We start from the raw sequence: 15,405 nt of genomic DNA, 5'->3' as shown, positions 1-15,405 counted from the left end.
ACTGATTTAAAAGTTTTAGATAAATAGAGGAGAAATTGGTTTCATAAGATCAAAAATTATAAACAACAGATGGCTGAAGATATTTTATACAAAGACTTTTCTTCTTTTGGAGCTTAAACTCTAGAAAGGTTAGTTTATGTAACATAAACTTAAAAGCTTAGAGTTCTTGTTAAATTAGTAACAGCACACTGAGTTAGGAATTATTAACTTCAAGACCCTTTCAATATTTTTATGGATCTAAATAGAGCTTGATTTATATTATAACTCTAAGAAACTTTCCTAAATACATTACCATGAAATAAACGTGAAGTAGCTGTAATATAGCCTTTACCTCTTTCTGTTGCAGTTGAGTTCGGTAACTCATAGACTGCTGCTTTATTTGAAGCTCTGATGCTTCGTGCTTCTCTTCCAGATCAGTACAAACTTTCTTGAGTCTCTCATTCTAGAAGCAAAGAAAAAAGTGTTTTCAACAAAAAGATAAAAACATGTTAGTAACAGTATGTGCATGGCATTATGAAAAACAATCACACAAAAAAAGATGTAATATAGCAGGTCTCAGAATTTTGGTCTTCAAAACACACTTTCAATTAAAGTCACAAGAGCAATTAGCATGTTTATAGAGATTGTGCATAATTCTGAACCAAGGTTAAAAAAACCTCACTCAGTTTGATTTTCTGCTAAGAAAAAGTCACTGATCAGTATTCCCTCCATCTTTGTACCCCCAGTGTCCACTGCATACTGTGCTCTATACAGGAGGCAATCAATGTCTGGTAAATGAATGACCTAGATTACATGTTTGAAAATTTCTGTTTTCTATCTAAACATAAAAGTTTTTTAAAGAAATCTTTTTTAAAAGACTTATGGCTGAGGGGGAGGGTATAGCTCATTGATAGCATGCATGCTTAGCATGCACAAGGTCCTGGGTTCAATCCCTAGTGCATCTATGAAGAATAATAAATTAATAAACCTAATTTCCCCCCAAAAAGACTTATGGCTGAAGTATAGGTAGGAGGCCAAAGCCTCGCATTACTTGTCTGACTGAACCCCAGGCTCCTGAGTGAGGCAACTCTGAAAAATTCATTTTGAAAACCACTACTGGAACTCAGTTTACAAAATTACAATTAGAAGCACACAAAATATTCTAAGTATAATTCAATGAATTTAGCCATTACAGTCTTTTGTTTTAAGATGTTGGAAAATGACAAAAAATGACTTAAATTTTATGTACCTAAATATTAAATTATCTTAACCTAGTATCATTCTTTGACATTTGAATGAATAAGGATATAATGGAGCAATAGAAATGGACACTAAAACTTCCTGCAAAAAGGAATTTACAAGTTCTTACAGATAATAATTAACTAAGAATTCTACTAATGTATCTGCAAACACAGTTTAACAATGATTTAACAGGATAAGGAGACTGATGGTGGGAAAGAAAGCTCCCACTAGAAGGTGAAGACTTTTTTTACTTTGGGGATGTCATCTGGTTTCTTCTTAGAGTCTAGGAGGAACTTCTTACATCAACAGATGCGAAAAGTATGATCCAGGGAGATTATATGAATTCTCAGAGAAAATCAATGGTGTAAAATAAAGTTAAAGGAAAAATTACACCATACACAAATCTTAGTTTGGGAGTTTACATCCAGAAATCTAATAGTCCTTGGTTATCTTGGAGAAATATTAATAAGAAACAGGATCAATGGTAACACAACTAATTATCCTCTAATCTACTGGCTGTTTTTGCATGATTTTCTTTGAGCTGTTAACATGAAACATCACACACAACTGAAGGAACAGAATACACTAAAGTCATAAAATCCACTCTACGTTTTTTCACATAAAAATACTTAACTCTATTTGTTTAACCCTGATTAAGCAGAACTGGAAAACTTTCAATTTGGCCAATAACTAATTTGGCTGTCTCTCCTGATCTCCCTAGCCATATGAGAGTCAGAAAGGTTGATAAAGCACACGAAGGACAGATTTCCTTCATGTGGCTGACCCAAAACATACCAGGAGTTGTCCATGGCCATATTATCTATTACATGAAATATGAAGCAGAGGGGGCCGGTCTGAAAGGAAAAAAGAATAAACACATACGAAGAACAGAGAGGAATAAAAATGAGAGAGATTCCTGACGGTGTCCAGTTCTGGTTGCAGCCCCTTCTTAAAGACTGGCTAAAATTGGAATCCATGAGATACTCATATCCTTGAATTACTCCATCCTGCTTAACCCTTATTATATCATCAAGTTCTACCAGAACAATTTTAGCTTGTGAGTTTCTTTTTTGAGCAGTCCTAACTATCTGTAAGGACTGATATTTATAACATTTATTCTTTCTTAGTGGTCTTCCAACAAAGACAAAATACGCTTATTTTTTAATAGATTAATATTCATTCTATTTTGCAATTATCGTCAGAGTACATTGGGTCCTTTTATCAATTTAACAACAATCATGAGGTCATAATGATCTTGTTTTTTCTGTATCTTGAAACATTTTGCTCGTTTATCATCTTAAGAATTAATCATTATTCATCAATTATTTACAACTATGTTAAAAAAGACTTAAGAAAAAGGGAGACTCAAAGAATCACCTACAAGAATGATGCAACAGTGAAATAACCAGTTTTCTGACCCACAGTATTGCATCATCTTTTAAAAAGAGAACAGCAATCTGAAGATAGCATCTCTGTAGTGTTACTTTTTGGGGTTTGTTTTTTTTTGTGGGGGAGGGTGTTGCTTTCATTGAACACAGTTGAAAATTCAGAATTTTCACTTTTCAACAAAGTAAAGAAAATTGACAGAAGGAAATATTTCACAGCTGTTAGATAAGTAAGAAGATAAATGCAAAGAGACAGAAAACAGCTCTAACAGTTATGGTGAAAATGAATGTAGAAGCAAAATCTTAGTCAAGTCTTTCTACAGCAATATCCTAGAATTTCTCAAATTCAAGAACTGATGAATGAACAATATATTTCCAAGAACAAAAAGGAAATACAGTGTTCTTATCAAGCTAGTCGTTCAATAAAAAAAGATTTTATCTCACAACATTTTGTGATGAGAACCTGAACCACCCCATCCTACTTTGCTAAATGAATATGTAACAGTTTTATTTCATTATATTTGATATTTATACACCAACATTTACTTGATACAGTTCTTACATGGATAAATGCTGAAAAGGCAGAGGTGTATACATATGTGACGGAGAGGAAACAGATGACATCAAAATAAAAAAACTCAGTGGATTGATTACTAATTGGTATTTATAAATCTAAGAATAAAAATATTTTGTAATTATGGGTCAAAGACAACAGCCATGTCCTTAACAAAATCATGAGCTGTCCAAGTTTTCCAAAGTATTGGTTTTAATGACACCAGTCAAAAGAAGAACCAGGGGAGGGTATAGCTCAATGGAGAACACATGCTTAGCATATAGGAAGTCATGGGTTCAATCCCCTTAGCCTCCATCAAATAAACAAAGAACAAAAATAAAAAATAATTAACCTAATTACCTCCCCCTCCAAAAAACAAACAAAAAAAATTTAAAAAAAAAGAACCAGAATAATAAGGTAAAATCTATTAGAGATGTAATTGAAACCTGAGATCAGTACTTACAAGATACATTCCAGTTGATGAAAAGAGTTAATAAGCAGTTCACTGCATTCAAAGAGCACTGCCTATTTTGAGTACGTTTTCAAAAGCAGAAACGTATGAAATAAAAACCTGAATCTGCTATATATAAGTTCTCATTAAATTTCTAGCAGTTTTTCACTATCACTTTATTCTTCAATAAATTATTTATAAAATGACTTAATATAAAAAAATTAAGAGCTCATTGGATCTACATGGTAAACGTGAAGACTATTTTTCTTGGCACAGAGGGTTAAATTAGTTTAGGTTGGTTGCTATTACTTGCAACTGAAGAGCCCTAACTAATTCAGTCAATTTCAAATATTAACATCTGTAAGCAAATCTAATTTCCTCTAGAAAACATACTGTCCTCTGTCTACACTAAAACTTTCTAAATAGAATTTTTTTTTGTAATTTCCTAATGGTTTCAAACATATGTTCACCTCTTATTACACAGTCACATGAGCATTACCTTCATGAAGTGCTTGTATGCTGATATATGGCAAGCATCATGTGTAGTCAAAACCACCTTAGAAAACAAAGCCCTTGGGAAGTCCAATAGTCTGTTTTCTTCTAGTATTTGAGTAGCTCATGGTATTCTGAATAAGCACCAAACAAGGAAGTTGGCTTTCATTTGAGGATATCAAAAACAAATATTTTTGAATCCTAGACTCATATTTGCCACAGTCCAAGGATAACAATGAGAGAGACTCATCAACAGAGGGACAGAAGTTTTCTATCTCCTCTCTCAAGCTCAATACAGAGCAGTCATTCATTAAGCAGGTTAGCCCCATTTACTTTCCCTCCTCAAATGTATCCTGCCAAATTTAGCTATATTAATGCCACTACACACATCTCTGCCGTTTAATTTTTCTGGGTAGGCCTGTACTAATGAGTGCTTTCCCAAGGATTTCTTTAGGGACTATAAGAACAATTTCCTATCTCAGCCTTACAAAGAAAGAAGCCATTAAGTTCATCTGTCACTGAAATACTTACTAATTAGGTAATTACAGCTAAGGTCTCTACCAAATCGCCATCTTGTATTGCAGCAAAATACTGTTGTAGTCCCCCTTGAGAGGTCCTCTTCTTTCAACTTCCACAATCTCACCTTGATAATCTCGACCACAGTTCAATAATGCTTGTTGTCAGGAAATACTTACTCATACTTAAATTCCATTTTCCCCTTTTATGTGCTTAGCAAAGGAAAACATGCTTACCACAGTCCTCTAAGAATACTGTTTGCCAAAATACTGTTAAGTGTTCCTTCACTGTTCGTATCCAAAGGCTAAATAGTTGGGTGTCTTTAGTACTTTACAATAGATCCCACTCTGAAACCTTTCATTTTCTTTACGGCTTTCCTTTGAACCCTTTCCAAGCTATCCTTATCCCTACTGAGTACAATGTCCAGAGCTAGTCACCACGAGGCACTGACTAATAATGAAAAAAAAGGTAAAATTAATTTGCTATTCCTATATTCTTAATTTCTTTGTACACAAATACCACACTTCTCTAATGTTAGGGGGTCAAAAAGCTCTAGAGTAAACAAAATTGCATTCTTCACATTATACTTAAATAAATGTACTACTGCAACTTAGCACACTGTTAAAACATAGTGAATCCTTGATAATGATAAACTGTTGCCACTATTATTTCTGTATTTGACAGTTTTCCTTTCTCTAGCGTTCAGAAGCAAAGGTGGAAATACTAAATAGCCAAGTGTAGAAACATGTAAATATATTCTTCATCAAAGGAAGATGACAGGGCTTAAAAAACAAACTAAAAGAAAGAGAAAAAGGGGTAAGAAGTGCATTAAAGACAGAGGGCTGAAATAAAGTATGAGTAACTTCCATGGCTTCAAAAAAGAAAAATCTAAATCTTAGTTTTCTTACCTCTGATCTTAAGATTGTATGAATGGCTTCAACTTCCTTTCTCCTAGCATTAGGTAATTCTGCCACGAAAGAAACAGTATATACTGAATATATGATCAACACCATGTGAAGTAATAAACAGACATTTTAAGGAAAATATATTTCACTGAGCTTTAAACAGAATAGTATGCTGATCTGAGAACAAATTCAGAAGGCAAACATCACTTGATTGTTACAACTTCTACTGTCACAAATGTTTATTGTCATGTAAGTCATTCTTTGCCTATCTTCTCTACCCTAGGACATCTACCTTTACCCCTTGGAAGTGTTCAGTAAAATTTTGTTATGGAAAATTAATTTTTCTCTGGTGCCTTAGCGCAATTTTTGATTAAACTCATGAAACTGGAGCTTATGGAGGCTTTCTAACTTCTTCTTAAGCAACTGGGATTTAAGACCTTACTTCTTTTTCTGCCCACAATACTATCAAAAAAAATGACCTATAAACAAAGAATAAAAATGCATCAATAGAACACTTATTTCAAGTAATATGGGCACAAGTTATTTAAAATGGGAATTAGCTCAGTTATTGTCATTTAAAAGGAGAGTCAGAGCCCAGCAGTGCCAAAATGACACAGTTGATGCTAGATAATCATTATCCACAGAGTTAGAGATCTTTTCTAAGTATTAGTATTTTTCATTACTCACAGTTCTTTAAAATTATAAAAATAACTTCTCTGAATTACAGTTTAAATCAAAAGAAAATGCAAGTGGCATCAAATAAATACTAGTGACAAACCCACTCTTCTTGTTTTGAAAATCACCAGGTAGGGCTGCTTATGTGATTGTTTATACATCTTGCTTGAAACTGGCAGGATTGTCTAACCGCTACTTAGATGAGAACAAATTATAATCTAATCTGTTTAGGAAGATCATTGTTAGAAGCAGCAATTGCTTCAAAGAGGGATTAAAAAAATAGGTACATGACGATCTCCCTCCCTTACCACTTCCTCCTCCAAAATCCTGGCCTTTTTAAGAATAAAGGGGGAATGTTATGCAGACCAAAAAAGTCTTCCTCAATGAGGGAAAACAAAAATATTTATTTAAGCTTACTATTTGCTAGGCACAGTGCTAGGCATTTTACACTCATGATTTCATTTAATTTTCCCAACCTCATGAAATATTGTTATCCCTATTTAAGATAGGAAAGCTCTGCTTTTTAAAGGTTAAGTATTTAATAATTTGCCAAAGATTCCAAAACTTGTAACATATGGATGTGGAATTTCAATCCATGTCTAATTCAAAAGCCCAACTTCCTAAATCAGTATAACATTTGGTAGAATAGCAACTTTCCGAAGTTGTAAATATGGATGATTTTTAAGTTGTATCAACAGTGCTATTTTGGAACTATTATCTTGTTCACTATTGGCACAGGGCAGACACTCAATAAACACTTGTTGAACGAATAAATGAACTGTACTCTGACCCTATTTTTAAGTGATTTACAAAATCAATAAATTAAGTGTTAAGCAAGGCCTATTTTAATACAAAGGGAAAACAATAAAAGCATATAGCAACATCGCAGATTTTAATCATTCAGCAAAATTTTTACTGAGCATCTACCATGTACCGAAAAAGATGTCACATACTAGAAATATAAGGATAAATAAAATAGAGTTGTCAGAGAGAGAGAGATCTACAAAGTTCTGTCAGACACAATCAACTCAATCTGCCATGGAGTGAGAATGGTTTCACCAAGTACCTGACAGGTGAGCAGAGTTGTACCAGAAAAACTGTTTTCCAGGCAAAGGAGGGTAGAGGGGGAAGTAGAAAAGGAAGTGCTTTCCACACGAAGGCTTGGAGTTGTGCAGGTACCTCATGAAGTTCCCCGTGAAGAAGCTCTAGGTGCAAGCATGCTTGGGTATGTGAATGTGCATATGTGTGGCTATTGGGAGAGAAGGGGAGGGAATAAGAGGCAAGACTGGAAGAGGAAGGCTGAATCCTAATAGGATAGGTTTCTGGTCTTCCAAAATTGAGAGGTTTGGATTTTATCCTTAAGTAACAGAGTTGAGAGATTTTAAAGCACATTTGTCTTTTAAAAAGCAACTGGTAACAAACAGAAAATGGAGTGGAATAGAGAGAACCAAGAGACAGAAAGCGGAAGAGAAATAGTGCATGGAAGAGAAAAATGGGGATCTGAACTAAGGAAGTAGGAAAAATAAAGGAATGGACAAATACAAGTAATTATTCAGGCACAAGATGAACACAGTTTGGTGACAAAGTGGAAGCAGGAGATGAAAAAGAAAAAGGCAAAACAAAGATGACAAGATTTAAGTTTAGGAGAGTGGACTGATGGTGAAACCATTAAAATGAGAATACAGGAGCACATCTGGTGGGGAAGAACAAAATGAATCCACCTTAAGCCTGCAGGACAGCCAATCTGGAGGTAGGGGGTGCATATTTTCTGGCTTAGGATCAAAAGAATAGTCAACTGTTTTCCCCTATCTAGGATATAAGAAGAGACTAGTCATTTCCAATGTTATCCAGCCCTTCTCTGCTTCTGACTGCCCTCAAGATCACAGGACCCTTTCCTGAACACAAGCAGAATCCTTTAACTCCCATTCCCAACCTTTCCCACCTGACATACCTCCCACCCCAGGGGTACCCCAAGCAGTTAAATGGATTTCAGCATCTCCCCAACCTTCCTCCCTTCTAAATAGACCCCACAGAAATTCTCAATATAAATACTATTTTAAAAAATCGAACTACGTTTCTCTATTTTACCCTAATAAACCAGAATGTTAATTTATTTATAACAAACAAAACCGCCAAAGAAACTGCTCTTATACAAAAGACCACCCCATTATCTCTCTGGAGGCAGACTCAGATTGAAATTAAAGAACTCTGTTGAACTAAATACGACTTGCTCAAAGAAGCATCAAGAAATCAAAATAGTAATTAACTTAATCATCGATTACCATGTAACTCTGGGTCACTATTCATTAGTGAAATAAAATGAGGACTTCAAAAATGAGTGAAGGTTGCTAAGGATACCCAAAGAATAGGGCATCTTCTTTGTTCTACTATAGAAACATGCTCCCGGGACGGGGAGGGGGAGTGGGCAATTAACACAAAAGTACACTTTCAGCTGGAAGGGTGTAATGTGACACCAGAATAAACAAAAATATAAAATAACTAATAAGAAAAACATACTCATGTTTCACTAACAATACATTCAAGTGAGAAAGGGTTAAGAGTCACAAAATATTTTAATTATGAGTTACTTCAATTGTTACAAAAATCGAAGAAAACAAACAAAAAAAAGTGACTGTGTCATATACAAATTAACTTTTTAAACTGTGCCAGTATAAAGAAAGAATCAAAATCAGTTCCGCCCCCAAGTTAAGGGCAAAGTAAGCGGTGGGCGTGGATGAACTAAACAAAAATAAACTCTACTTGACATAGGAGCAGTTTCACTTTGCTCTGAGCTATCCACAGTACTCAAAGAGAAAAAACCAGAACTCTGCCCCACAAACCCTGTGGACTCTCATCCGAGAAAATCGGTTAAGAGGCAAAAAGTAAAGAAAGGTAAAGAAAAAAGGGCAGAGTGACAGCCCTCTGGACCTGTCCGCGTCTCATGACGGATGGACTTGAGGACCAAATGGACGCTTCCAGGGTCCCAGCAAACCCCTCCCTCCCATCGCCCCAGCCGTTACCTTCCACTTCCTCCGTGCCCTCCATCAGCATATCCTTCGTAAAGTTCGAAATTTGGCCAGAGAGGGAAGCCAGGCTGCCCCCGACTTGACCCAAAGACTGACCCAAGCCGGAGCCGAGGCTCCCAAACCAGGACGACATCGCTGCGGGTCAGAGAACGACCTAGTTCGCTCTGAGAAAAGCGTCCAGCGTCGTCTGACAATCCCGCCAAAAGTCCTGAAACCCCTGCCTCCGCAGGACTGGGTCAAATCTCAGCACTCAGGATTCGATAACACAATGGGGGGTTCCTAGGCAACGCCGGCTTCGGGGGGCTCCCACCAACTGCCGGGTTCTGCCTAGAAACGGAGCGGCCTGGCCTGGCACTTCACCAGAGGCCCGCCTCCAGTGACGCGGTCACCCCCGCGGGGCCTCCGCTCATTCCCACGACTTCCCACCGTCCGGGTTAGGCCACTTCTTCCTCTGCTTTAGTGACTTTCCCCAGTTCCGTGTGTAACTCCTGCCAACTCGACGCCCGCCGCCATGACACCCACTACGAACGCGGCATGGGATCATAGAGAGGCGACGCGCTGGCGTAGAAGGGCCCTGCGGAGCCGGCTGGACGTGTCCCTGGCGCAAGGGAGCATGGGATCGCGGAGGACCGCGAGAGGCCGGGCGGGGCCGCTGCATCCAGCCCAGGCCAAGGTCATTTTCCAAGTGGCCCGCCAGCTTTTGCCGCAGGTGGAATAGCGACCGGAACCTAGGCGACGTGGCGTTCTCGGCCGGCTGCAGCTGGGTTTCAGGCGGAGCCGACCCTCGGTGGATGCCCCCCGAAGCCGGGAACCCCGTGGATTCTTACCCTGTTGATGAAACCTGAGTGTCTTAATTCTGACTATACCCGCGAAGGCAGCGGTGCGAGGAGACTTGGCCGGGACCCTGCACCGGACAGGAAGGAGATTTTACCTAACTTGTCACACGTAACTTTATCGATTATTCTACACCCTCTCACGGGCTATGCTGTGCCCGACATACGGTAGGAACTAAGGATACACAGAAAGGATGGGTTGCAAATAAAAATATGCAGGCAGCAAACAATTATATTGATTACCTTCATAGTGGAAATTTTCTCTGCTGGCTTTCCAGCTCACGGCTGAAATCTTGCCTTACTTTATATACGAAGAGCTTAATTCATAAAACCAATTTAACCTGTGAATTAAAAACACAGACCACCTTTTTTCAAAGTAACTCTTTAGAGGACAGCATGGCCACTCAATATAGAACAAATTCTCTTCTAATGTAAACTCTCCTAGGCTGTTGCTGGCACTGGCCATGAGTGCCTACCCCTCCCAAACCCTCAGTTACACAAGTTGATGCATACACCTGTGTCCTGACTTGCTTTCCTCCCCGAAGGGAAAAAAAGGTCACGTGACTAACAGGCATTTGCTGCAGTGGTACGTGGACACACCTTACCCGGCCAGAGACTGCCACATTTTTGGCTTTGAAAAGAATAGGATATGTCTACAGGTCTTTTAAGCATAACGCTAAATATACTTTGATTTTAATTCATAGCAGGGGCCGCCACAGATTTATTTGTGAATGGAACATTGGGAATGTCTCCAGTATTTGAAATCTGATGACACTAAGCAATAGTAGCCCTCCCTGAAATCGGAATGCTTTTAGAATAAAATTTATATGTCATTCTGGAAGTGTTTATTAAATGTTTTCCATGAATTTATTTGAAAGGCATCATTGCTGAGGGGTTAGATGTGCAGACTCTGGTACCTGACTGCCTAGATCTTTCATTTATTAGCTGTATGACTTTGGGTAGGTTATTTAACCTCTTAGTGTGCCAGTTTCTCATTTGTAAAATGGTGAATGATAATAATAGTAACTACTGGGTAGGGTTGTTAGGAGGATTAAATAAGGTAGTATTTTTAAGTACTTGGAACAATGCCTGGTACATGGTGAATTCTATTTAAGGATTTGTAAAGTTTTAAAATTGTGACATAAAGGTGAACTGCAACTTATTAATGTGTCTATCATTATTCTGGATACTGGGGACACAGCAGGAGAAAAAAAAAACACAAATTCCCTGGTCTCATGGAGCTTGCATTCTACTGGGAAGGAACAGATGAGAAATAAAATGTAATAAATATAAGACAGGTGGTGATGACTGCTGTGGGAAAAGTATAAAACAGGGTAAGAATGATATGGAAAGGATGTGAGGAGAGAGGCTCTTGTAACGTTGTAGAGGGTGGTCAGGCAAGGCCTCAGCAGTAAGGGAATATTGAACAGAAACTTGAGGGAAGTAAGAGAGTGAGACATGTGGATATCTAGGAAAGAGGAGTCCAGGCAAAAGAAACAGCTGATGAAAAGGTCCTGAGGCAGATGAATCTTTGGCAGGTTATAGGATTAGCAAAAAGGCAAGGATGGCTGGAGCAGAGTGAGCTGTGGAAGGGTGGTAAGCAATGAAGACCAAGGAGTAAGACAGGTCATGTTGGGCCTGGTAAGCCAGTGTAAGAACTCTAGCTTTTACTCAGAGTAGGATGAGGAATTGCTTTGAGAAAAGGAATCACATGAACTTAGGACCTAATTGGGTTCCTGGATGACAGTGAAAAGTTTAGGATAAATCAAGCCCATGTTTCCTTCAGGCATAAATTCTCTGGAGTGCCATTTCTATAAATTCATGTCATGCCGTAAAAGATACTGCAATTAATGAAGAAAACAAACACAAATGTATGCCTTTACATCATGTATTAAATAATTAACATAAAAGCTATGTCCTAAAATCCTCCTTATGGGGGACTGTTTTCAATGGGATGAACTATGGTCCAAGAGACTTAAAGTATGATTCTGATAAATAGCATGCTGTGATGTTTGGGACGTGCTTCAGAACAGGGTAAATGAAACAAGAACTGTCAGTTGATAACTGTTGACACTGGGTGAGGGGTATGTAGGGATTCATTATAGTCTTACTTTTGCATATATTTGAAATTTTTTATAATAAAGAGTTAAAAGATATACAAGTTTGACGAAGTCTGGGCTAAAGACACTTCCTCCTTTTCCTGCCCCAAACCCCTGTAGCTAATAAGGGTTTCATCATCACTTAAATGAGCAACAAAACCAACCCAGCAATATCAAACATATCTCATCAAACAGAGCCCATGAACCTAAGTGGTTCCACGTGGTAGGGTGTAGGCTGCCCAGCTGAAATTCTGAAACTAGGATTTTTGTAACCTCAACAGACAGGAGGAAAAAAAAAAAAAAAAGACTAACAACAACAACAACAACAACAACAAAAAATGCTATGAACTTCAAACTGGTTTCCATTTCTCAGGATGCAGCATCATCAATACTTTTCTAGGGAAAACCATCCAAATGGGTTTTTTTGTTCTGAAGAAAACATCCAAATGGGCTTATTTATGCAAATGTAAAGCAGAAACCCATCTTTAAAAGTAAATTAGACTGATCTTTCCCCCTGAATTTCTAAATATTATGCTTATAATTGCTATTTTCTCATTCATTTTAGACATTAGCTACCTACTCCCTATTATGGGAAAAAAATGATTATATAATCTTATATTACCTCTTGTATTACCACATACCTCTGTTTCCCTTTTTTCTGAGCTCCCAATATAGTGATATCATAATTATTGGTAAAATCATTAATTAATGTTTACCTTATATGAATTTTATTATTGTTAATTGCTGAGCCATGTGGTGTACTAAGATTATATTTCTTTTATTTTTTTCAACTCCCTGTTCTTCTTGAAGTTAACAAATTACATCTTTTAGATTTGCCCAATTTTCTGTTATTACAGGATCACTAATCCTTCTAAAACTTGCCAACAGAATTGTAAAACGTGTTTCTGGTAAAGTTTTCAAGAAGGCATTAAGCATTTTATTGTTTGCCTAGACCCCTTTCTGCCCAGAGCCCTGTGTTTCCCTGCCTCACTCTCCTCTGACTTATTCTCTGGGCCTTGTTTTTCTTTCTGGAAGCTTGTAGAATCTTCTCTTTATCTTTGATGCTCTGAAATTAATAATGATGTGCCTTGCGGTAGGATTGTTTGTTACTTTATTCATTATGCTGGGCATTCAGCAAAGCCTTTCAAAAAACTATGTCTTTTAGTTCTGCAGATGATTTAGAGTATTTTTTTTTTAATTGATGAATGTCTCCGCTCTAGGGAATCATTTGTTTTTCAAAGACTTATTCAATCCTCCTGATTTTAGTCCACATCTCACCCCCACCTTCCAAGATAGTGTTGCCCCATTTCCTGTGTACTGTTGGACATACCTCCTTTTCATACTTAGTATGCAGCTTCCTCAGTTCTGCTCATTCCTGTATCAATTTTCCATCTTCCAAAGAAAAGTTCACATCCCTCTTCTACTATTGCCTCAACTGGCAGTGACTGCTAATTGTCCTCCAAAGTCTCTTCTCCCCTTCGTGTCTAGTAATTGAACCCTCACTTTTTACCTGGACACATAGTTTAGCAGAAGATGCCAGTGTCCCTCCTGATAGCACCATCCTTTTACCATTTTCTTGCACACCTGTTCTTGGAGTGCTTTTGCTCCCAAAAGCCAACACCTGTTTCTCTGGGCAGAAGGCTGCCAGAGTGCACATTGCCTATGCCCAGAGAGCTGAAACACAATCTTGTTCAGTAGTGTTTTCAAGTGACACAATGCCCCTGCCCAGTGTGGGACATTTCTAAGATGTGACCATACTGCCTCTGGATCTGTCTGCAGGACTGAGGCTTTGTTTGCTGTTACACTCTTGCTTGGCTTCCTTTTCTTATCTCACTTTCCCACTTCCCTACACCTCTTTTATTTCTTCCTGGGAGCACCTTTTTAAAAAAGTAGTTTTCCCTTATCTCAGGGTCTGCCTGTAGGGTGCCTAAGACTGAGAACCACGTTGTAGCTAGGAGTGGCCATGTGATTCAGTTCTGGCCCGTGTTATATAAGTGGAAGTCTTGTCTGCAACTTTAAGGAGGAAACCTTAAAGAAAGGGCACATGGCCTTTCCCCACCCTCCTCTCATTTTCTGATTGCTAGAGTGCAGATGTAATCATGGGCACCACAGCAGCTGTCATAGTTCCATGAGTTGACGTTGGAAGCCATGGAAGCAATGGAAGCCATGTATGTAAAGCAACAATACAAAAAGCAGGTTCCTGACACTGTGTGATGCCCTATCAGCCCTGTTTGGTAATCTGCATTTCCTGAAGATGAGAGAGAAAAAAACTTGTAGCATATAAAGTCACTGCTATATTAGATTTTTCTGTGATGGCCAAATCTCATCCAATGAACGCATCTCTTCTGGTCTCTCTGTATTTGTGAGTTTATATATATATATTTGCTTTCATTTTGCTGGGATTTTGGAAGGGAGTAAATACAGTTATCAAGCCTCTGTAATTGTTTTGTGATACAATATACATAACAAAATTTACCATTTTAACCATTTTTAAATATAGAGTTCAGTGGCATTAAGTATATTTACACTGTTCTGCAACCATCACCACCATCCATCTCCAGAACTTTTTTCATCTTCCTAAACTGAAACCCTGTATCCCTTAAACAATAACTCCTCATTCCCCGCTTTACCTAGCCCCTGGCAACCACCATTCTATTTCTTGTCTTTATGGATTTGACTAGTCTAAGTACCTCATATATGTGGAATCATACTGTAATCCTCTGTACTTAACCGGAAGGCCCTAGAAGACGTTTGAAATGATTGTTCAAAGAAGCTAAGTCTGCTTTGGGCCTGAGAAGGTTTTCAGGGTTGGAGACAGAGCTGCTCCTGTGCAGAACAGAAATAGAACTTTTAGAGAAAATGTATCTTATTTGGAGAAGGCATGAAAGCAAAGGAGATGGCATAGGTTCTGCTCCCTCCTGGCCTCTGGCATTGGGTTTGAGCCATTTTTGAGGGGTGAATGCCAGAGCCCATCTGAACTATTTTCTGAGCGACTCAGCAGGACTCTGGGCACAAGCAGAGCTGCTTGGGGCCCGTGTAACAACGTGTGGCTTAGGGCTGCGATGGGGCCATTCCACTCACTTTAGCTTGGAACCAGTGACCCAGCTGGCGCTCCAAGGATTAGACATGATTGAGCTTGGTACTTTTGCATCTTATTTTTTAACAGATTGTTGCTGGCATACAAACAAGCTATTGGCTTTTGTTGCTTACTGACTTCCCTTATTAGTTCCAGTAGCTTTTCAGTGAATT

General features: G+C 38.2%; 1 protein-coding gene across 5 annotated transcripts in view; it reads right to left on the bottom strand.

Annotated features, from left to right (window-relative positions):
* Window positions 1-9,791, bottom strand: part of TRIP11 (thyroid hormone receptor interactor 11) — a 66,954-nt gene extending 57,163 nt beyond the window's left edge. For 2 of the 5 annotated variants that reach the window (XM_074365118.1, XM_074365120.1), the window contains exons 1-3: window positions 9,219-9,786; window positions 5,527-5,585; window positions 332-442 (exon numbers count right to left, since the gene is read on the bottom strand). In XM_074365118.1, the coding sequence (XP_074221219.1) occupies window positions 332-442; window positions 5,527-5,585; window positions 9,219-9,357 (309 nt within the window). In that variant the 5' untranslated portion in view covers window positions 9,358-9,786. Of the gene's footprint in view, window positions 1-331; window positions 443-5,526; window positions 5,586-9,218 lie in introns of all 5 variants that reach the window. The other 3 variants (XM_074365123.1, XM_074365121.1, XM_074365122.1) reach the window with 3 other exon arrangements.
* Between the last annotated feature and the right edge of the window lie 5,614 nt (window positions 9,792-15,405).

Source organism: Camelus bactrianus, chromosome 6 (genome assembly GCF_048773025.1).
Source record: "Camelus bactrianus isolate YW-2024 breed Bactrian camel chromosome 6, ASM4877302v1, whole genome shotgun sequence".
NCBI classification, from domain to species: domain Eukaryota; kingdom Metazoa; phylum Chordata; class Mammalia; order Artiodactyla; family Camelidae; genus Camelus; species Camelus bactrianus.
The sequence above is the reverse complement of the archived record's forward strand: the minus strand, read 5'-3'. Positions and strand labels throughout refer to the sequence as shown.